The sequence below is a fragment of the Gymnoscopelus microlampas genome (assembly GCF_963454915.1).
Source record: "Gymnoscopelus microlampas genome assembly, chromosome: 13".
NCBI classification, from domain to species: Eukaryota; Metazoa; Chordata; class Actinopteri; order Myctophiformes; family Myctophidae; genus Gymnoscopelus; species Gymnoscopelus microlampas.
In genome coordinates this window covers 35,508,769-35,531,784 of record NC_139950.1, presented here as the reverse complement: position 1 = coordinate 35,531,784, position 23,016 = coordinate 35,508,769, and the positions used below count along the sequence as shown (strand labels likewise).

At 41.4% G+C, this 23,016-nt stretch overlaps 3 protein-coding genes across 3 annotated transcripts; 2 read left to right on the top strand and 1 right to left on the bottom strand.

Annotated features, from left to right (window-relative positions):
- Positions 1–4,733: 4,733 nt before the first annotated feature.
- Positions 4,734–6,329, top strand: LOC311058636 (fatty-acid amide hydrolase 2-A-like; the record flags this gene model as incomplete). The annotated part of the gene is made up of 1 exon (XM_084076100.1): positions 4,734–6,329. The coding sequence occupies one exon, from the start codon at positions 4,734–4,736 to the stop codon at positions 6,327–6,329; it is 1,596 nt and encodes a 531-aa protein (XP_083932226.1).
- A 2,295-nt stretch (positions 6,330–8,624) lies between these two features.
- Positions 8,625–17,553, bottom strand: smndc1 (survival motor neuron domain containing 1). Its single transcript, XM_084076525.1, has 6 exons — positions 17,412–17,553; positions 15,849–15,968; positions 12,931–13,073; positions 12,439–12,600; positions 12,045–12,198; positions 8,625–9,263 (listed from the first exon to the last, which is right to left on the bottom strand). The coding sequence occupies exons 2-6, from the start codon at positions 15,966–15,968 to the stop codon at positions 9,126–9,128; spliced, it is 717 nt and encodes a 238-aa protein (XP_083932651.1). The 5' UTR covers positions 17,412–17,553; the 3' UTR covers positions 8,625–9,125.
- A 3,577-nt stretch (positions 17,554–21,130) lies between these two features.
- LOC311058456 (alpha-2A adrenergic receptor-like) lies at positions 21,131–22,339 on the top strand (the record flags this gene model as incomplete). The annotated part of the gene is made up of 1 exon (XM_084075914.1): positions 21,131–22,339. The coding sequence occupies one exon, from the start codon at positions 21,131–21,133 to the stop codon at positions 22,337–22,339; it is 1,209 nt and encodes a 402-aa protein (XP_083932040.1).
- Positions 22,340–23,016: the final 677 nt, after the last annotated feature.

Genomic DNA, 23,016 nt, shown 5'->3' with positions numbered 1-23,016 from the left:
CCGTAGGGCCGGTATTACACCCCTATTACCAGGAGAGAGAGTGTGGATTCGAAATAGGAAGAGAGATGGCCAGGGGAAATTGAGTACGTGGTGGGACCCCGAGCCTTACGCAGTGATGGAACAGGTGGGAGCTACGGGGTTGGTGTACCGAGTCAGACCCGAGAAGGGGGGGCGAGAAAAGACCATACATAGAAATGCGTTGAAAGTGTGTGTAGCCCCCAGGTCGCCCCACGAGGACCCCCCAGCTGTAGTGCAGCCCGAGCAGGTAGAAGCAACAACGCCGCAGTATTATGGGTTTCTCTCCGTCCCGAGAGCACCAGATGAGCCACGGCGCTCGGGAAGAGCAAATATAGGCCAGCCACCCCAGAGGTATGGACATGATTAGGGACAGTTGCAGGGACTGGCAACGGAAAAGTGGGGGGGGATGTGACAGGGTCAAAGCAGGGGGGTGAAACCAAATTGTAACATTTTTTTTATTGATGATGAAAAACCTGTATTACGCACTTAAAAACATCATTCTCTTAACTATATTTCTGCACTGCATGTTTTATGGTTGACAATGTATTTCCCCCCGGTCCCCGAGCCACTTGACATTGGACTCCCCTATAGGCTGTGTGACATTGGCCTTGTGACAGCGGACGGCCAATGTCCCCAGGTCACGCTGGTGGCAGAGCGAATGAGGGCGGAGTAGGGTGTGGCCCACCTTATTCAAAAGTGAGCGCGAGCCACTTGGACAGCAGAGAGACAGGCATACAGGGCAGTGTGGAAGTGACAGCCAGAAGGGACGGTTGTGCACAGGAGGAGCAGACATACCACGGAGCAGAGGTGGGGAATACAGTGATCGCGGCACGTACCAAGCCACCAGCAGCGGACGGTGAGCAGACGGCGCAGTAGCAGCAGAGACGGGGAGGACAGACAGACGAACCAAGGAACGGAGGAGAGGTCCAGTGGCGATAACGTTGCGCGCTTCACACCCTCAAAGCCAGACGTACAGTCTGGCGGGCGAGTAAGTGTCCTTCTATGCAACGTTACCTTTATAAACCCACGGTCCTAAACCTCATATGTGAAATATACCTGAACAGATGAACTGGTTCTAGTTTCTATGATTGCAGGCAATACGCACGAAGACAAGAAGAGACAGTGATTCCTGGCCTAAACCCCCGCTCCAGTTAAACCCCATATAAGGACATTCCCACCTTTTGCATTGAACCGTGATGAGTATATGACATATAGCAATTGAATTGGCACTTGGCACTTTACTGCTTCAGTAATAGTTGGCACTTTAACGCTAAATTCATTATTTATTTGCTATAGTTTGCACAAGCCCTGTCTGTTTTTAGTGTTTGGTGATTGTCTGTATTCCTGTATTTTAGTTAGTTAGTGGGCGCATTAGGAGGTTGAGGTTTTAGAATTAGTGTTATATTTTGTTTATGCTTTTCAATATTTTATGGCTTATAGACGCCACTGTATTAGCTTAATAAAATAGATTACCTTTTTATACAAACCTGTTTCCGTCCAGCTTTCTCCAAGGGATATGTGTTGAAGTGTTGTTCTCATTTAAAAGTATTGTACTTACCTGGGTAAACTCGAACCTGTGAATAGCCTAAGAAAGAGTGTTACAGAGGACCCTACCTCTTAAATAAAAAGGTGGCGTAGTCTTGCAGTACCTAACAAACAGTATTATTCTCACAGTAATTACGCACCCCGCACTTTACCGTGCAACTGATATTTTATTGTTGTGAGTTTAATGTGTATTGTTATTTATTTATTATTGAGACAAAGTAAAGAGTGTCAGCATTCTAAAAAGAAGTGGCAAGTTACATGTGACAACCTGGCCACCGTCACAATTCAAACTGTTTTTATTTACCTGCAGCAGAGGGGACAGGCTCCATTCTGAAGTGATCCACCCTGGCATCTCTCACCTGCCTTCTATTTATATCTAATAAGCACTGCTCACATCCAGTCTGGAGTGAATGGATCCCAGTTTGATTTCAATCAACACTAATTGTTGATTGAAGATCTGATGATGGTGTGTGTGTGTGTGTGTGTGTGTGTGTGTGTGTGTGTGTGTGTGTGTGTGTGTGTGTGTGTGTGTGTGTGCGTGCGTGTGTGCGTGCGTGCGTGCGTGCGTGCGTGCGTGCGTCTGCGACTGTGCGTGTATGTTCTTCTTGTGATTAGTGAGTGGAAGGTGTGTGTTTGTGTGTGTGTGTGTGTGTGTGTGTGTGTGTGTGTGTGTGTGTGTGTGTGTGTGTGTGTGTGTGTGTGTGTGTGTGTGTGTGTGTGTGTGTGTTAGTGGAAGGTAACTGGGGTCTTCAACCTACGTTTTTCAAGGACCACAAGGACCCCTGTGTTAGTGAGCGCCACCTGCTGCTGGCAGCATTCCAATATTTAACCATGGGTAGGTATTCAATAAATCACAAGTGTGAAGAAACAAGCTTAGTTAGAGAAGAACAGTGGGCAGCAGACAGCAGCACCCCAGAAACACACACGTTTTGTCGCATTCTTAAGCCAATAATTTGATGACCAGCGGAAATATGCTAATGTCTCTGGTAGGAGACTCAAAGGAGACTCTTTTGTCTCCTACCGGAGCTGCCGTCAGTCTTCAAATTATTGGTTTAGGAATGCGACAAAACAAAAAAATCTCCATGAATTAAAGTCTCCATGGGGTGGGTAATTAATAGGAAAAAAAAACATCCGACCTAACTGTACTATTAACAGTACATCGATGAGTATTGACTTCAGTGCCTAGGCTGGACTTGAACCTGTGGCCCTGTTAAAAGAGACCACAGCGGCATCTACCGACTATCCGCTGCCCTACAGCACCTCCACACATTCACACATGTTTCTTTTAATGTTTTTAACTATAGTTCCTGGATGTTAGTCTTCAAAACATGCTTCAGAGTAAAGGAGCAGGAAGATTTGAATGTGGGGCCCCCTGGCATAAAATCTGTTCAGATGAGGGTTCTGCAAAATACATATCAAATTTTGGGGTCCTTGATATGAAGGAGTGTGTAAACCACTGGGTTGGTCAAAGGAGTAGCCATAGCTGAATGGGTAGAGAGCCTGCCTAAGAAATAGAAAGTCCTGGGTTCAAATCCTGAGCCAGGCACTATGATTGTGTCCATGAGAAAGACATTGAGCTCCTCTGTGTGTAGCAACTGAATTTGTAGCTGGGTAAAACTGAATTTGCCCTGTGGGATCACATTTGAATTATTATTAGGGGGGTGTGATGTTGCAATGGTCCATTTTATTCCCCCTAACTGCACAGTGCAGGAGCTTTGAGAGTCTGTTTGCCTCCCTCATCATGTTTTCTATCAATATGTTGGATTCATGTTAAAGGGATAGTTCACCCCCCAAAAAAGGGCTTTTTATAACGATTAGTCACCCCATGGAGACTTGAATTCATGGATATGTTTTTGTTTGTCGCATTCCTAAGCCAATAATTTGATGACCGGCAGCGGTTCCGGTGGGAGACACAAAGAGTCTCCTTAGAGTCTCCTTTGTGTCTCCTACCGGAACCGCTACCGGTCATGAAATACTTTAAGGAAAACTACCTTGCTTACTGTGAGTCGCTCTGGATTAAGAGCATCTGCTAAATGCCTAAACTGTAAATTGTAGAGAAATAGGAGCAGAACCATGTACAGAGCAAAAGGTGGTCTGTCTTGTCATTACAATGACAGTGTAATGGTTCCGTTTTTTTCACCCTAACTGCACAGGACATTTTATGTGTCTGTCTAGTGTTAGTATCTCTCTTTAAAATGTTCATAATTTGTCAGGCTGTATTAGAGCTTATATGTGGTATGCGCCTTAACCTCTAGGCCATTGGCGCCTCTCACTCTACTATTTGATTTTCACTCTGCAACTAAATCCTATGAGCTTAAGTGTTTAGTTATCATATTCATAACACCTTTCATGATGTGTCTGTAGCATAAGAGATATGTCTTTCATTTGCAAACCGAAGGTTTGTGGTTCAAGACCGCCATTTGGCAAATTTTCACTCTCCATCTAAATTCTAAAAGGTTAAGTATTTCGTTCTCACTAGTGCCTTTCATCTATCTATCTATCTATCTATCTATCTATCTATCTATCTATCTATCTATCTACCTACCTACCTACCTACCTACCTACCTACCTACCTACCTATCTATCTATCTATCTATCTATATTTACATTAAACCAGGTTGAGAGTTCAAATCCTCAGCCTTGCATGTTTTGTCTAAATTCTAATACTTTACTGAAGAGCATGTGATGAAGGACTTCATTATATTTGGGTATTATGTTTATTGAGTCATTGATCAATTGAGTTCATTCAATCAGCTAAGGACTGCCAGCTGATTAGGGCCAGGTGTTTGGTGCCCAGATGTCCCTAGTGCCCACCTATCCTGTTACCACTGTAAGTAGTACCCGATGACAACGGGTACTGCACTATTTGCCAGACCCAGGGGGTCGGCCTACATGAGGCTTTGTCGGTCTGTCCCTCTTTTCCTCTTTCCCTCTTTTCCTCTGCACAAACGTCATGCGAAGTCCGGCCATTCAGATTTCAACCACTAGGGGTCTGGCAGTACCAGGTCTCCTGGTTCCCTTGTTAGACTACAGGTACATGTCTCTCACAATATTCCCAAATATGGAGATGTCTGATATCATAGCTCTGACATCATAGATGTCTGACATCATAGACTGGCCTCCAAGTACTCTGATAATGGACTGAACTAACTACAGCTACAACAATGATGATGGCGTCAGGCAAGCTGGAGAGGCTCCTGGCCTGGTTTTTACGTCAGTTGGCAGCTGCCCTATTGGCCATCTTCTACCTCTTCTCACCATGTCGAGCGGCTCCCGCGGCCAGACTACCCTCCATCACCAACCCTCTGCTAAAGACCCCAGCTGTCCGCCTGGCTAGGATGATTCGTCGGAGAGAGGTGAGCAGTGTGGAGGTGGTGCGTGCTTATATCGACCGCATTCAAGTAATTAACCCACTTATCAATGCCATGGTCAAGGATCGGTTCTGCCAGGCGTTGCAGGAAGCAGCGCAGGCAGACAGGTTGATAGAGGAGGAAACAGGAGGAGGCGAGGATGTGCTGGGGGACAGGTTGCCATTTCTGGGCGTCCCTTTCACAGTCAAAGAGGCCTTCTGTCTGCAGGGCATGCCTAACTCCACAGGGCTGGTGTCGAGGAGCCAGGTAGTGTCAGGGTCTGATGCTCCTACTGTGGCCCTGATGAAGAGAGCTGGGGCCATACCCCTGGGGGTTACCAACTGCAGTGAACTGTGCATGTGGCTGGAATCCCACAACCATCTGTACGGAATCACCAAGAACCCCTACTGCCTGGACAGAATACCAGGGGGAAGCTCAGGAGGGGAGGGGAGTATTTTGGGCGGTGCAGGCTCATTGATTGGCGTGGGTGCAGATGTGGGGGGCAGTATCCGTTTGCCAGCCTTCTTCAATGGCATCTTCGGACACAAGCCCACCTCAGGTATAGTGTCCAATGATGGGCAGCACCCTCCACCATCAGGCCTCCAGTCAGACTTCCTGTGTACAGGCCCCATGTGTCGCTATGCCCAGGACCTACTGCCCATGCTAGAAGTAATGGCTGGACCCAATGCAGACAGGTTGTGTCTGACTTCGGAGGTGGACGTGAAAAAAATGCGTTTTTTCTCTGTTCCTCATAATGGCGGTTCCCCTCTGGTGTCTCCTGTGGACAAACAGCTGATACAGGCTCAGAGCAGGGTGGTAGAGTGTCTTGAGTCTAAGCTAGGGGTCAGAGTTGAGAATCTGATGATCCCTCAGCTCAAGTATTCTTTCCAGATCTGGGCAGCCATGATGTCAGCACCTGGCAGGGATGGTAAGAGGCCCACATCCTTTGCTAAGCTTATGTCAGACCAGGGCAAGAAGGTTTGGCCATTATGGGAGATGGTCAAGTGGACCCTGGGCCTTTCGCCTCACACCATGGCCGCCATAGTCTTGGCCACATTTGAGATGTTCCAGCCATCTGAGCCCACTCTGTTCCTGCTACAGCAGAAAGATGCTCTGCAACGCTACCTGGATGATCTGTTGGGTGATGATGGTGTTTTATTCTACCCTCCACACCCACACCTGGCACCCAGACATCACACACCACTGTTCACACCGTTCAACTTCTCATACACGAGTATTTTCAACATCTTAGGTCTTCCGGTGACTCAGGTTCCATTAGGGCTGAGTGTGGAGGGTCTACCCCTGGGTATGCAGGTGGTAGCCGGGAAGAACCAGGACAGACTTGGCCTCGCGGTAGCAGTGTACCTGGAGAAGGCCTTCGGAGGATGGAGAGAGCCCGACCAGATCAACGCATAGAATTACACACGCACAAAAGCACACACAAGCCGTCTATAAAGGAATTAATGGCAGCTGAATTGGGCGATAAGTCAAGGGGCATTTGCAGTGAAGAGGTTACCGATGTTTGTCAGAGGGTTCAAGTTACTGGAGTTCGCTGACCTTGGGTTAACCACTGAACGGGTGGTTAAGGAGGCACAACAACGCCTCGAATTTCTTACGTGACTGAATAAGTTCGGTATTGGCCCCAAGGTCCTGAGGGCCTTCTACAGAGGAACCACCGAACTACTAAAAGGAAGAAGGGTCAGAGGCAGTCTGTGTGTTGAACAAAGCCATAGAGTAGACACTGGCAAAGGTAACGTCACAACTTTTGCATGCACACAGCTGTTAACAATAGCTGTTTATGACCTTGCGCACTGGCCATTTAGACCTGAGGTCGATTCTAAAAATGCCTTCTACATTTTTTTTTCTGATAAACTTCTGCACTTATCTTTTATAAACAAAATAACAAATAAATGAATAATTATTATTATAATAATAATGTTGCTATATTATAGCAACATCTATGTGACACAGATGCTGTCCTGGATTGAAATGTATAAAGACGTATAGGTTACAACAAGTCTAAGCAACTTAAGCACAAGGACAACAATTAAATTGTTCTTTCATGTTATCAACTGAAGAACTGAGCTCTAGTACATTCAGGTTCCTGTGCTGCATCATATTTTACACAGGGTTATGTCGTATGTCAGGCCCATTCCACCCAACATTTCAGGTCAACATACAGGTCAAAACAGGTGAATAAAGCAGCAGGGCAGGGCTCAGGAACACAGCATTTGTTTGTATTTACCTGGTGGTTGGTGCATATTTTGACACTATGAAACCGATGAATTGAATACTTGACTGAAATGGTGTGACTCTCAAGCTCCATCCAGAAGTAACTGTGGAAAAGGCATGCATGGACATAAGATTGTACACTTTTCTCCCCTAATGTTGTGTTATTTGTGTGCCTAAGATTATGTACCCCATTTATTTTATATGTGTATATGTAGAATTGTAGTTGTGTTTGGATGGTGGGTGGTTGGGAAGGGGTAGGGTGCAGTGGAAGGTGGTTGTGGGTGAAAATATAAAAGCAGAAGTTTTGTTTTTGTAACTTGAATGCAATGCCATGTGTACATGTCTCTAATAAACTTTTTGCTATCTCCCGCTTTACAGTGTTATGGCTAGTATGCTGCTACAACCTGCTCTACATAGGCTACAAATGTGGGACAACGTCCTCCAATGCCCAAAATACATTCCAAACTGTGATCACAATCACTCCATCAAGGATGGCTGCTGCTGTAAACTGCAATATCTGAACTGTCTACCACTCTGATTTATAGACTAGAGGTTTGGGCCGCATCTAGGCCCGATCAAAATAAAAGAGATGGTGCGGCCAAAAAGAAGGAAAGCTGCTGTGGCTAAAATGTTAAGATGTAGTAGGAAATGTAGTTTTATATTAATTGTACAATATGTAACTACATTGACGGTGGGGAAAGAAGCCTAAATAATAGCCAGAGCTTTGATCAACAGGCTGTGGCAAGTTTCGGAGCAAATGGAGTGATCTTGTGTTGACCAACCCCTGACAGATTTTGGAGGTCATTTCAATTCAAGTATTAGGATAGGTCAGGATAGGATGGGATGTAGTAATAGCATTATACTGAATAACCATGTGAAGTACTGACATCATAGTCTAGCCTCCAAAACACAATAGAATTACTCAGATAAAGGGCATTGCACCACTGCACTCTTCACATCGCATGCTCTCAATAGAAAATGAATAAAATCCATCAACTTGACATTTGTCAACACATCCAAATGTGTCTGCAGCACTGTAGCATAACTGGGCCATGCCTCCTGGCAGAGATTTGTGATCCACTGAACGTGCCTTTCTAGTTTGTCATCAACTTCTAATGCCCATGCTTTCATTTAGGATGGTTGGTCAAACTTATGTTTAGGAAGTAAAGGTCAAATAGAGTATGCCCACCTTTAATGAATGACATTTTATTCAGAAAATGTAAACATTCCATTCCATGCAACTTTTTGTTTTATATTGACACTGTACAGCATTTACTTATATTCATCCTGAATTAAAACATTACAATATTGTAAATCAGATACAATATAATTGTATTTTAGGGTCAGAAAAGAAGACCTTATCCCTGATATTGATTGGAAATAGTACTGTGCATTGATGCACAACTGTTGGCAGTAGTTTGAGAGTTATGAAGCTTTGCTGCCACCTATAGGAACAAATAAATTGAGGCAGAACAAAAATAATCTCCAAAACAAACTCAAAACAATGTTTATTTCACTGGTAAATATACAAAAAGGAAAAGAAAATATAGCACTGTGAGATTTGCTTTAAAATTCTCATATAACAAAACATGTACCAGATAGAGGAACTGGACAAGGTTTAAAAACCAGTTCAACCTGCCATCAATTCAAATCTTAACACAAACAAGTCTTTGTTTATGTTAAATATACAAATCATAGCAGGTATTTGTTCTCCGTGATAACCAAAAAAATTAACAACATGAGTGAATACTATGACTAAACATGATGTCCTGTTTTTGTACAACGTTCTATCGTGGGGGTGGGGGCCAATTTAGTTCTATCTATATAAGAAAACTGCTCTAGTAAGTCAACCAATGGAGTTGCAAGCGATCCATTTTAAAGCTCGTCTTTACTTGAGCAACGTAACGTTATATCTCATATATAAACACAATGGCAAGCTGGTATACAGAGGGATAATTAATATTTACAGAACATATTCGGTCACTGTGGCATCAGATGCCTGACATTGTATTTTGACGTATCATGATACTGGGTCATAGGCTTGTCTGCAATGCCACACGTTCCTACTCCCACTTTACCGTTGACGCTCTCTGGAGATGCAAATATGCTTCTTTTTACCTGCAGGATACAAGAGAAATGTCATTATAATGGACGTTTATGAATTATGTGAACCGAATTAAGTAGAAACACTACACAAGCTACAGCTTTCAGCTGACTCCAATTACGATTTATTGCTTAGTTACACCAATGGTTCTCAAAGTGGGGTCCGGGAACCTCCAGGGGTCCCTCAACAATTAATATAGGGTCAAAATCAGTTTAACCTTTTATCTACAAGCTCACAACACGTCACAATGCAATGCGTTGTGAGATTGTAGATCAGCTATTTTCAAATAAATCTTGAACAAATTTGACCATTTTGGAAACATTTTAACGCAAATTTTGTTGGGGGTCCCTGACACAAATTATTTCCAGATGGTGGTCTGCAGCCAACGATTGAGAACCACTGACTTACACAGCCTTAAAGCATGAATAGCTGGTTATCACTGTAGTGATATGACAGCAAATCTCTCCACTATAAACACTTGGGCAGTGACACCAATTCGAGAATTACAGCACATTATTAGACAAATAAATCACTAAATCAACTTGTTACGTTGTTATTTAAATTGGAGGCTGGGAGAGGAGCAAGCAGAACAATCGAAAATCATTTGCTATAAGAAATCGATGACTGCTGAAAAAAGGACAATATTTCAGATTTAAAAGGAGCACTTCATCCATTTTCAGCCGTATCTTCCGATAATTGGTCCTTATTAATGCTCAGCATAAGCTGGTGCCATTTCTGTCTACTTGCTCTATGGCTCAGAGGCGGGCCGTGGACATTTCAAAAACGGAATGGCAATTTGGAGAAATCTTAAAGCTTTCTGCACAACAGCAAATGCCCATAGAGGTTTTTTAAAAAATCAATTAGCCGGCTAGTATTTTAGCAAGTGGTTTATGTAAATTGTAAAGGTAATGCCCAAACGCTAACTGGAGGTACAAAGAGTGGTATATCAAGGACAAGGAGAAAACTCAAACTCAACTCCCAAGACGGACAGGAACAGTAGCATTAGTGGTCTGTTGATTCATGGCTTTTTTTCCCCCCATACGGACAAGGCTTTGTTTTTACAAATCAAAAAAAATAATTTCAAAGCTGACGCATGAAGCAGTCTTTATTTTAAAATAAAATCTGTTCCCCTTTAACACATTGTGTGCCAGAGGTTTATTAAAATCGGGTACATCTAGTGCCAGCATATCTTCCACCCATTTACGCTGATGTGTTGCGTGCTACGACGTGCATGTAAACAAAGCATGCGTGCGAGACGGCGGAGGGTCCCGACTAACGCGTGGAACAATAATATAATAATAATATAATAAAACTATAATAAAAAAACTATAATAATAAAACGCGATCCTCCATGGCAGAGTGATCGCCGATCGAAAACGGCTCATTTCCACCACGTTAAAAATAAATGGAGATATTAAGCTTTTAGTCAAGGAGTTAACATTGGAGCGGACGACCGGAAGCATTTTTTGACATATCCGGCCTCTCCTTCTTAGAGACTCCTTGGATGATCCCAAAGTTTTGTTAGAGCGCCCCACGTGGGAAAAAATCGCACCCTGTGTGAAGGAAGCGGTGCCTTTGGTGAGTGGCCTCCTGGTGGCGCCATAATAGGGCGGGGCGGGGCTTCAGCAATTAATGCGCGTCCCTATTGGTGGTCTAAGTCCACATACCAAATTTGGACTTGGTGGCATGCTGCAAACTGGAGTTATAGCTGTTTAAAGCCAGTGGCCTCCTGGTGGCGCTATAATAGGGCGGGGCGGGGCTTCAGCAGTCAATGCTCGTCCCTATTGGTGGTCTAAGTCCACATACCAAATTTGGACTTGCTGGCATGCTGCGAACTGGAGTTATAGCTGTTTAAAGCCCGTGCTCAAACGGACATCCAGGCTCAAACGGACAAACGGACATCCAGGCTCAAACGGACATACGGACGGACATAGTCAAGTGTAGAGCGGCTGGCACCGCTAAAAATATAAAAAACAAAAATGGTCCGGACCGTTTATGGCACATAACGCATAGCTTCTCAAAAACGGTCCGGACCATTTTTGGCACTCAATGTGTTAACAGATGTAAAGAAAATGTCTACGTGATAAGAGAAATTGCATATCTTCAAACTGTATAAACCTGTATGCCAATATCAGACTAAACAGAGCCATTACTTGCATGCTCTCACCAGGGTGATGTTAAAATAAAATGGTGACATATCTTCAATAGTTGCTCCGTTGATTCAAAATTGGTATACCAAAATAATCATCATCGATTAGGACTATGATCGCTATTATGATGCCAGTTCATATCCTGGTTTCAGACCATAGACCCCGCCCACTCTCTGAGTGTACTGCTCCTCTTGGTCTGGTGTCATAATGTGAGCCTATGGATTTTCACGGTAGAAGAAAAACGTAAACTCAGAGTCGGAGGTGGGTCTAACAACAAGCCAATGCAGGCTCATGTTCCCTATACACAGACAAGTGACAACATTCCCTGGCTCAATGTCTGTGGCATTTTTAAGACCTTTCAACGCAAATTTAAGACTTTTTTTGTCTTAAGTTCTTTATATGGCCTTATTTGGACATAAATCAAATGTTCTAGTTTATAATAATTTAATACAAGCACGGACACCCTGTGTCTAAGGCTATATAAGGTAACAAGCCTAAGACTTAAGCGGTTTCCTCAGGGCGTATTGTGCTACAGAAATGCTGAATAATGTCAAACCAGGTAGTAGACAACGTTTGCACAATGTACCACATGGTTTCCAACACTTGATAAATAAGCTGAGCCAAGCAAAGAAAGGAGACAGTTACCTGTCCTTTCTTGTTCTTCGAGTAGGCCTTGTTGTTGAAATTTTGCCACTTGGACTTTTGGTCCTCTCTCTCTGCCTCCAACTCCTTCATTCTTGCCACTTTTTTCTGGGCTTTCTTCTTCTTGTACTCTCTCTGCTCTGCTATTTGCTCTTTCCTGTAGAAGCACAAACAAAGAAAGGACAAAGTTGGGGGCATTTCAATCTTGAGCACAATTATCTAGGATGACATCCAGAACCACGTTATTGACAAATGTGAGATTAGTGATCATAACAACATACAGTATAAAGATATAGTTTTACACAACAAAAGGGACATAAACATGAAGAAAGTTACGGTGGTACTGTGTGTATGTTTACAGTTTGTATTAAAAGACCAAGCCCTTGTTTTTTTTTACCTGGATTTGGGTTTTCCACTTCCATCGTCGTCATGCCGCTTTCCCTCTTCTAGCGGCTTGAGGTTCTGCAGTGGGATCACCTCAGCGTTGCCGTAGCCACTGAAGGTGACAGCTGCTGTGCCGTTCTCTCCATCTATCTCCTCAATCTCAGCCTCATACATCCTGCCAAACAATCACGTCTGTAAGCAGGTGAGTACCAGTCACAGACTCCAGCCCTATATATATATACACTGTATATAGTCAATAGACGAAATGAAATGTGTGTGCACGTGTGTGTTGAGCACGATTATGGCACTTTACTTGACGACACATTGCCACACAAATAATTGGGATTAACGATTATTTGTGTTTTTGGCATTGAACATTAGAACATATGAATGCAATTTAAAATATATATATTTTGTACGGCAAATGACAGTGTCCAAGGCTAGGTTGGCTGCAATGCATGCATGTTACTTATTTTCAGAGAGAGAAGAGGTTAGTGACACTCACTGACTATCCTGAGTCCACAAAGCCATGCATGTGTCCCCCACTTTCCAGTTGTGTTTGAGGGGAGCTACATCTGAGCTGTTGGCACTGGAAGCACCATCAGTGGGCTGCGAAGTCAGGAGGTCCTTTGTCAACTCAATGACTTCCTGTGGGGGAAAAAAAGGTTAACTATTCATCAGCATGTTTAGTCATACTGTGTGCACAATATGGTTCCATCAAGTAATGTTAGGAAGGTCTTACTCTGTACCACCTTCTCTGAATCTCTCTCACTCACTCAGGTTTGCATAGTACTTGTGAGGAAATCAACATTTTAAGAAAGTGATATTATGAATTAAAGGTAGTGTAAGTGATATGTTTTGGTAATCTTTATTTTTTTGTTAAAAAAGGTTAAAGTACTATATTCTGATAGTAATCATTGCTACAAGAGCGTTTGTTCGGTCACAGGGGTCTCTCCAACTCTAGTAAACAGAATATAGTACATTCTCAGGTAGGTGACAACATTTAAGCCAATCAGGAGAGCACTGCATTTCTGTTTAATAAAAAGCTGGAGACATGGGACACTCCTTTTACTGAACAAACACTCTATAGCAATGAGTTCTATCAGAATATAGAACTATTTCACACTTATTTTAACAAAAGTAAATCACTTACCCTAACTATAAGCCTAAAGCCGAAAAATTGCATATCCACAAGCCACAACGTGCATTTTTTCAGTGCGCAACACAAGCGTAAATCAGGCATTACCATCTCTAATCCCTAAACTTAACATGTATAATCCTAAACGTAACCCCAACCTGAAACCTTTTCTAATTGTAAAAGTATCTCTCTCAAAAAAAATTCAACCATAAAACACAGTTTCTTTTGAGGACCAGGAAAATGGTCCTCATGTCTATTTCTCATATAGGGACCAATGTTACCAGGTCTGCTTATTTACCGCAAATTTTGGCTTGTTTTTTTTCCCCAGAGTTGCAGACTTGCGGCTTTTTGGCCTTGTTTTAAACACCGTGGTGGCTTATTTGGTAAATCTAACAAGCCAACATTTCTTTGATGTATATAGGCTACTATAATTCCCCATAGGTTTGTGGAGGAGTAAGAATCACATTGACTGAGATAATCGGTCCGGGATCTACTTATTGAGCCCTGGCTCAAGTATGTGTGCAATTATTATTATTATAATAAATAACCAAAAGATAAATTATTACAGACCTGCATAGTAATTATAATGACATATGCATCAAATGTTTTTATTAGGACTATATGGGCGATGTGGCTTATTTCTCTAGCAAGATTTGGCTTGTTTTTGGCTTGTTTTGGAGGTCGGTTGGCTTATTTCTCCCACGAGACTTGGCAACACCGGTAGGGACATTTGGTCTTCACAAGCAGGGGTGTATTGGGATTTTAATGACGTCGCGCACGCACGCACACGGCACGCGCACATTTTATTTTATCTTAAAGTAGGAAACATGTTTGTACAGGAAATGTTTTTTAGCTGAATTTTTGTCTTTTTTTAACTAAAATTCAAGGAATGCCATGAATTATAGGAGCTGAAACTAAAAGTTTGCTTTTAACGAGTATCTTTCTCTTCTTCGACGGTGGCTGAGGCATTGCTGCGTGCAGATAGGATACTGGCAGCAGCGGCTACTGAAGCCAAAAAGCTGTGTTGCTTACCGTGTAGCCCAGGGGTCTTCAACGTTTTCAGGCCAAGGACCCCCTAGCTGAGAGAGAGATGAAGCAGGGACCCCCTACTCTATATTGTATAAAATTGTGTTTCAGATTAAAGTTTTTCTTTTTACTTAGTCTGTTCTTTTTTCCCTCTACACCTATACCTCTTAGCCAAAAATAGCCGATCAACAAGCTCTCAATGCCTCGCGCTGCGAGGCGTTGAGAGCTTGTAGATCTGCTATTTTTGGCTAATGTTCCCCTCAAAAAAGGAATTCTATGGTTCAAGTGGTTAATGTAAAAAATCACACCTGTGTGAAGGTAGCGGCGCCTTTGATATATTTTGTCATAGATATGTGTTTCTACTAGAGAAACAATATTAAATCTCTGTAAATTTATTTCAAGGCTTCCAGTGGCACTAAATAGTGCCATTGGAAGCGAATCACCAAATGCATTCCAAGGTAAGTGGCAAAAACTGATCTGTCATAGCTGATAGAGTGGGTACCTAAAAAATAAACTTTGTGTGTGCGTGTGTATACATGTGGTACCAGAAAGATATGTATGTGTTATGAAATAATCTATACAATTTATAAGCCGTACCCAGAGTGTTTATGTTCCGGACTTTTACAGTTTATATAAACCATCTAATTTTGTATTCATGATATAATATTGATGTCATGAATAGTTCCCTTGCCAGACCAATCAGAACGTTGACGGACCTGACCAATCAGAACCTCGACGGGCCTGACCAATCAGAACCTCGGCGGGCCTGACCAATCAGAACGTTGACGGACCTGACCAATCAGAACCTTGGCGGGCCTGACCAATCAGAACGTTGACGGACCTGACCAATCAGAACCTTGGCGAGCCTGACCAATCAGAACGTTGACGCAAAAGCCAGGTATAGAGGGCTAATATCCGCTCTATACCTAAAGGTATAGAGCGGCTAGCGCCGCTAAAAACGAAATACTATCACACAAAGATTTGGCGGACCCCCTATAGTAGGCCTGAGGACCCCCTGGGGGTCCCGGACCCCCTGTTGAAGACCCCTGGTGTAGCCTATAGATGCGTGGAGTGAGGATACATTTTCACACTCACTTGTAAACCTGTTATGCAAAGTAGCCATATGGCTGTTGAATGAATCGGGGGAGGGGGGCGTTCTAGCCATGGAGTTAAAAATAAATTTACCGGTGGGACGCAGTGGTACTCTGTGTGGCTCCCAAGACACCACTGCTAACAAGTACAGTATTACAAACACACACCTGTAAGTCTTTCTGTAGTTTGAGGAGGTCCTCATTTTCTTGATCGGTCGATAAGGCAGCTTCTACTTGCTGTAGTTGGGCTTTATAGCTGCTCAACTGCTTCACCAGGTCGTCTGACATCTGCAAAACAAACAAATACATCCACTTTCATACTGTGCTCTTAAAAATAAACAAATTTTATATACGAAAGTCTTTCCGTAATTAAATGTATTATTATTAATACACTACCTTTGTTACGGAACTTTGATGAGTGCTGTATCAGTAAACTGTTATTATATCAGTATACTAATTAATTATATGTGATTCAGTGGTGGAAAAAGTACTCACATTTTTTACTGAAGTAAAACTATCAATACTGCAATGTAGAAATACTCTGTTACAAGTAAAAGTCCGGAATTCAAGATTTACGCGAGTACAAGTACAAAAATATTGGCATCAAAATGTACTTTAAGTATCAAAGTAATAGTAATCGGTATTCAGAATGTCCCATTTCACAAGTAGTGTTCAAAATGTATACAAATCTTTTGAAAATAGCCGAAGTATATAAGGATAAAGTGGTTAATGCATGTTTTGTAATAATCAAAATCTAGAAAGTAACTAGTCTAGTAACTTAAAGGACGACTTCACCCATTTTCAACCTATCTTCATATAATAGGTCCTTACTAATATTCATGATAAAACTGTACCATTTTTTTCTACTCAGTCTGTGTCTCATGGGAGAGATGTGGACAGTTCAGAAACCCGTCTAACAGTGACATCATCGAAGGGGGAATCCAAGCTAATAGAAACTGCAGGCTTTGTATTCCTGGAAAGTTGCGATGCAATAATAGAAGCCATTGTTCTCACGTTAATAAAAATCGAAATAAAATGTTTTAAATCTTGTTGGGAAAAAAAATCCTGCCTAATGATGATGTCACTGGTAGACGGGTTTCTGGACTGTCCACAGTCCTCCTATGAGACACAGACCAAGTAGGAAAAAAATGTACCAGTTTATCATGAGCATTAGTGAGGGCCTATTATATGACGATAGGATGAAGATAGGTTAAAAATGGGTGAAGTCGTCCTTTAAGTTTTCTAAAATTGTAGTGGAGTAAAAATACAATAATTGCCTCTGAAATGTAGTGGAGTAGAAGTAAAAGTACAGCAAATACTATATAATAATCCAGTAAAGTAAGAAATCCTCAAATGTGTACTTAAGTACAGTACTTGAAACTTGAGTACATAGTCCCACCACTGGTGTAATTAATAGGATATGAATGTCTACGCTAGCTGAGTGGCTAACTTGGCACAATTCAACGTATAACAACAACAACACATATAATACCGCTGCTGTTTCAACTAGTAGTGCAGATAATGTCACCACCGGTAATCAATGTAAACATGTATAAACAAATGATAAGAGACACATCTAATGTACATGGTATGTTGTTATTAACTTCCATCCACGTAACACAGGCGAGGCCTTCTACTGCTACAACCTAGCTAACCACAGCTAACATTAGCCAGAACTGATAATGTATCACACAGAGCAACAACAACAGGTTGGATTACGCATCCCCTTACCTCTGTACGTGTATATTTATATTGTATCTATAAATATCCAAAACATTCAGATCCTAATTCAATTATTTTCACGAGTTTCCTCACAAAAGACAAACAGCTCGAGCGTCTGCTTTCCTTACACAACACCGACAATGAGCCGGAAGTGTACTCTACTCTTCTTTGTTTTGTTTGTTCGTTGTTGGTGGCTCACAAACCAACGTGTGGGTGCATAGCGCCGCCTTGTGCACCGGAGTGTGTAGTGTCAGGTCTGGAGGTAGTCTTATAAACTTGTTTTAGTCCTGAGATTTTATTTTTGCTTTATTCCGTGTCGCACAAAATCTGAACTTGCTTTCATCCACTGTTGTTGTTAATATGATATCAATCCAACTTGTCTTACATAATCTATTATTTAATTTCAATACAACAATGCTGATATTAAAAAGATACTCCAGTACAATTAACTCGAGTACAAATTTCATAGAGCAACTTTCACTTATAGCTGTGTGTGTGTAATATTTGACCAGGAGTATACTTTGACTCAATTACTGGGGTTCAGTACTTGTCCACCACTGCTCATTGATATCAATTAATGTTTTATGTGGCTACACAGTAAATTCCTGCGTCTTACTTTAACTTTGAGAATGTACAAACGGAACCAAACTCTCAGAGTTAAATTAACACTCAGGATTTTACAATGTACAACAGAATTGCAAGGGTACATTTTATGTTACTTTGGTAATTGGTATACTTCCTTGAATTTGTTTAGAATATAGAATGTATAAACTATAATAGCCAAGCTCTTCCACTTCACATCACATCATAGTAGAATTAACACTTTGAAGATAATCTAGATATCTTGTGGAATATCTGTCTGATGTAGCCTACATACATATGTTTATTGTTAATGATTTCTTGTATTATGTCTATAAATGTCTCGACGAATTGAATACACAGGACCACAATGGAAACGAGCCCTTAGGTCTTTATGTGTTAAACCTTTAGCATCATTCTATAATCATACCACTGTAGTATTTGCAAACTGTTAATAAAGTATTCAACCAATCAATCAATGTATAATGACGATAGACTGTAGGATAATGACACCAGACATGTTGTTACAATGTTTATCCTGTAGATGGAGACCTTCTAACCTAAGATCAGACAACCTTTATGATGTGTTTTACTGTGATGAATTAGGCCTGATGGCAAATGTTGAATTAATGTAATCATTATTTAAATACAATACAATATATATATATATATATATGTGTGTGTGTGTGTGTGTGTGTGTGTGTGTGTGTGTGTGTGTGTGTGTGTGTGTGTGTGTGTGTGTGTGTGCGCGCGCGTGCGTGCGTGCGTGCGTGCGTGTGTGTGTGTGTGTGTGTTTAAGTCAAAGTACAATAGTATTAGCATCAAAATATTCTCAAAGTAGCTAAAGTAAAAGTACTCATTATGCAAAATGGCCATTTGAGAATAGGCTACAGTAGATCGTGTCATTGTTGATCATTAACCACTTAACCCCTATTTAAACTTTAGCTACTCAAAAATAGCAGATCTACGAGCTCACAACGCGTTGTATCATCGCGAGCATTGACAAATCTTGATTAATTATTTTATTAATTATTAATCATTTAAATAAAGTAACCAGTATTAATAAAGCTGTCAAATAAATGTAGTGGAGTAAAATGTACAACATTTGTCTCTTAGATGTAGTGGAGTAGAAGTATAAAGTATCAAGGAATATAAATACTCAAGTAAAGTAAAAGTACCTCAAAATTGTACCTAAGTACAGTATTTGAGTAAATGTGCTTAGTTACTATCCACCATGCACTGGCTGAAAATGTCTGCCATTTTCTGTAATATTAAGCCATGTTTGCAGTGAAGAGCCCAACCCTGGGAGGCATATAGCATTGTAAACGCAGATATTAATACCAGGGAGAAAACGGTGCAACATGGTAAAAACACAATGATACTTTTTATTGAGGTCTTTCTCACATGTAGGGAAAAGCATTCACAACATAATATTATGATTAACTTAAATAACTGTAATGATGAGTAGAAGTATTTGTATGTTATTTGAATACATATTTGGAATTACTCACCCTCTCAACATCTCTGTTGCTCACTGTTATTTGTTAAGTAAAAAAATGTGGAGCAGTGTTTGACAAAAACTGGAATCAATGTTATTATTAGTTACAACTCACCCTTACCCCTAGATGGTAATAAACCAATACTCATTTGATAGTAAGATGAAAAACTATATGTTTTTGTATGGCAAAACAAACTATTTATGCTATATGACAATACATAATTGTGTACACATCATAATAACTATGTCACTATAATGTAACTACTAACTGCAGTGTATAAAATGCATAGCTGTCATAGAGGGACAATATTCTTAAATATACCGGTATAATCCTACAAAACGCAAGTTATATGCTTTCTGATGTATTATTTATTTGTTGGGAGGCCTATTGTTATCCAACACTACATGGAATGTTGAAGAAAAATAAACTCAATGTAGGCAATTGTCTTTCTTATATAACATATCCTGTCATATACAAGACAAAATGTCCATGAACCTGTAATGTAAGACATTCACATTTACCATTGATTTATACGTTATTTATAAGTTACTTATGTAAGTGTTTTATTTTTTATGGTGTAAGTACCAAAAATAGGCGATCTACAAGCTCAGAACACGTCACGGTGCAATGCGTTGTTAGCTTGTAGATCGGCTATTTTTGGTGCGTGACACCGACGTGCAACAAAGTATAAATCACCCTTTAGTGAGATGATAGATAGCCCTTACCTTTATGACGCTCAATACACTCAGTGGGGCTTATAGTTTGTCATATTGTGTTTGCTATGTGTCTGTCTGCTACTAAATGGCAACTACTTTCACATTCTTGTATTTGCCCAAGATGCTAGTAGATTTTTATGACAAAGGCCTTACATTTAAAATGTTTACCTTTGCTACCAAGAAACTCATTTAGATAACCTCTTATCAAAAGAAGCAAACATTTGTTTCATTGGAAGTACTGTAACACTCTCCTACAGATTCCCTATACAGACATTATGTTATGTCATTTCTCATCTCATGCCAAATCATCTCATCTAATATGAATACAGCACTGCAAAACTACAAATTAAGCAAAACTATAAAGCACAGTCAAAATCACTTGCAAGTCAACAGGCTACGAGTATTACTTGTATAAATATAAAACATTGTTCAAATCATTTGTAACAGCTTACTGGGAGTCACTGGGAGTGACAGAAATTACTTCTGAATCTCAGCAGCTCAACCCCACCCCTTGCTGTTCTCACTGATATACTGGAGCCAGCATCATAGATCCTCTGCGATAGAGCCCATATAAAAGACGGATTCTCCACCTTAGCCACACTGGATGAAAAGAGCTGCAGCGCTTTGAGGAAGACAGGGGATGTCCTTTCTTCATAAACATTGAAAAGTCTTCCATTGGGACCATTCAAGAAGTTTTCAGTCTCAAAGGTCTGTGGACAATAAATATATTTTTTAAAGATTAAATTAAAGTACCTGCAGCTTAGATTGATTTTGTGTGTGTCTTCTTAAGCACACATTCCTGAAAGGAAACCTGCAAACAAAATATTGATTATACAAAGTCCTTAAATCTGTATTTCAGCATTGTAGATAAATGAAAATCAGGGAAAATCCGGGACTCCAGTTCAACAGACTCAAAACATCACGGCTCATTCTCATGGGTTGCGATAACTTGACCAGTGGAAATGGGACCTTGCTCAGCAAACACCCGTACACGGTGCAGACGTCTGTTCCTCTAACAATACTGGTGGGCATCCTCATTCTGCTGACAGTGTTCGGCAATGTCCTGGTTGTGATTGCCGTGTGCACCAGCCGGGCCCTGAGAGCTCCTCAGAACTTGTTCTTAGTTTCACTGGCGTGCGCAGATATTCTAGTGGCCACTTTGGTCATGCCATTCTCCCTGGCTAACGAGCTGATGGGCAACTGGTACTTTGGTCAGATTTGGTGTGATATCTACCTGGCCTTGGATGTGCTGTTCTGCACCTCCTCCATTGTACACCTGTGCGCTATAAGCCTGGACAGATATTGGTCCATCACACAGCCCATTAAGTACAACCTGAAAAGGACACCACGTAGGATAAAATGTGTGGTTCTTGTAGTCTGGGTGCTGGCTGCCATCATTTCATTCCCACCGCTCATCTCAATGGAAAAGGAGGTGGCCAGGGACGACGGACCCATCTGCAAGATCAATGAGGAGAAATGGTACATTATATTCTCCAGCACCGCCTCTTTCTTTGCCCCGTGTGTCATCATGATCCTGGTGTACGTAAGAATCTACCAAATTGCCAAGAAAAGAACGAGAGCTCTGCCGGGTGAGAGGAGAAGAGGAAACGGACACACGGAAGACAGGCAGTGTGGCTCGCCGCAGCAGGACCCCCAGGGGAGAGGAGGAGGAGGGAAAGTGGAGGAGGAGGAGGAGGACGCTGGAGAGGCGAATGGAGTAGACGTGGAAGACGAGGGCTCATCGTCTGATGGGAACGAAAACACCCTGTGCTCCCCCAAGAGGATGAAGGTCAAGCAGAAGGCCAAAGTGACACAGGTAAAGCCAGGAGAGCACTCCCCAAAGACAGACGCTGCGGTGAAAGTGAGCAGGTGGAGCAGCAGGCAGAACAGGGAGAAGCGCTTCACCTTTGTTCTGGCGGTGGTCATGGGAGTGTTTGTTCTGTGCTGGTTCCCCTTTTTCTTCACCTACACACTCACGGCTCTGTGTGACCTCTGCTGTGTGCCAGAGACACTGTTCAAAATGTTCTTCTGGTTTGGATACTGCAACGGCTCATTAAACCCTGTCATATACACCATATTTAACAACGACTTCAGACGGTCTTTCAAAAAGATACTCTGTAAAAGGGAGAGACGGGGTTTATAAGTAATATTTGTTTTTTCATTACAGACGAACATCTAGAGTATGACACTATACTTGGTTATTTATGTAATAAGTGTTAGGTCTCAATATATGTGTTCACTTATAAATATTAATTTCTAAATTTTAGAATTAAAGCGTTTGATTCATGCGTAAAATGTATGTGAACTATGGCATATTTAGCCTTTCAATCTTATTTTTTTCCATATCGGTTTACAACTATTTCATAATTTAAATGTCATGCAAATGATATGATATGTTATGTGTACCACTAGTTACTAATGTAGCACTAGAGTGCTACATTAACCCTATAGTATACACAGTATATCATGTATACTACATCTATATGAGGTTTTTATAGCTCTGTCATGGAATTTGTAGCAGTTTTTATTGTCAACGCTTTATGTTATGTTACTAGTGGTGTATATTATAGAATGACAGCACATCACTGTTAGAACATGCAATCTAGTTTGAATCACGAGGAAACTTTGACATGCACCTCTTAAATCCTATATACGTCCGCTCCTTTTATCCCTGTACACCAAAATCTCTTTGCCAAAACTATATCATAACATGCCCAGAATATGGACACAAGGGTTCATATGGCTATGTGTTTTATTTTATTTATTTATTTTACAGTAGAGTGAAGGAGTTGTGGCAGGGAAAGAGGGAGCCATGTGGCA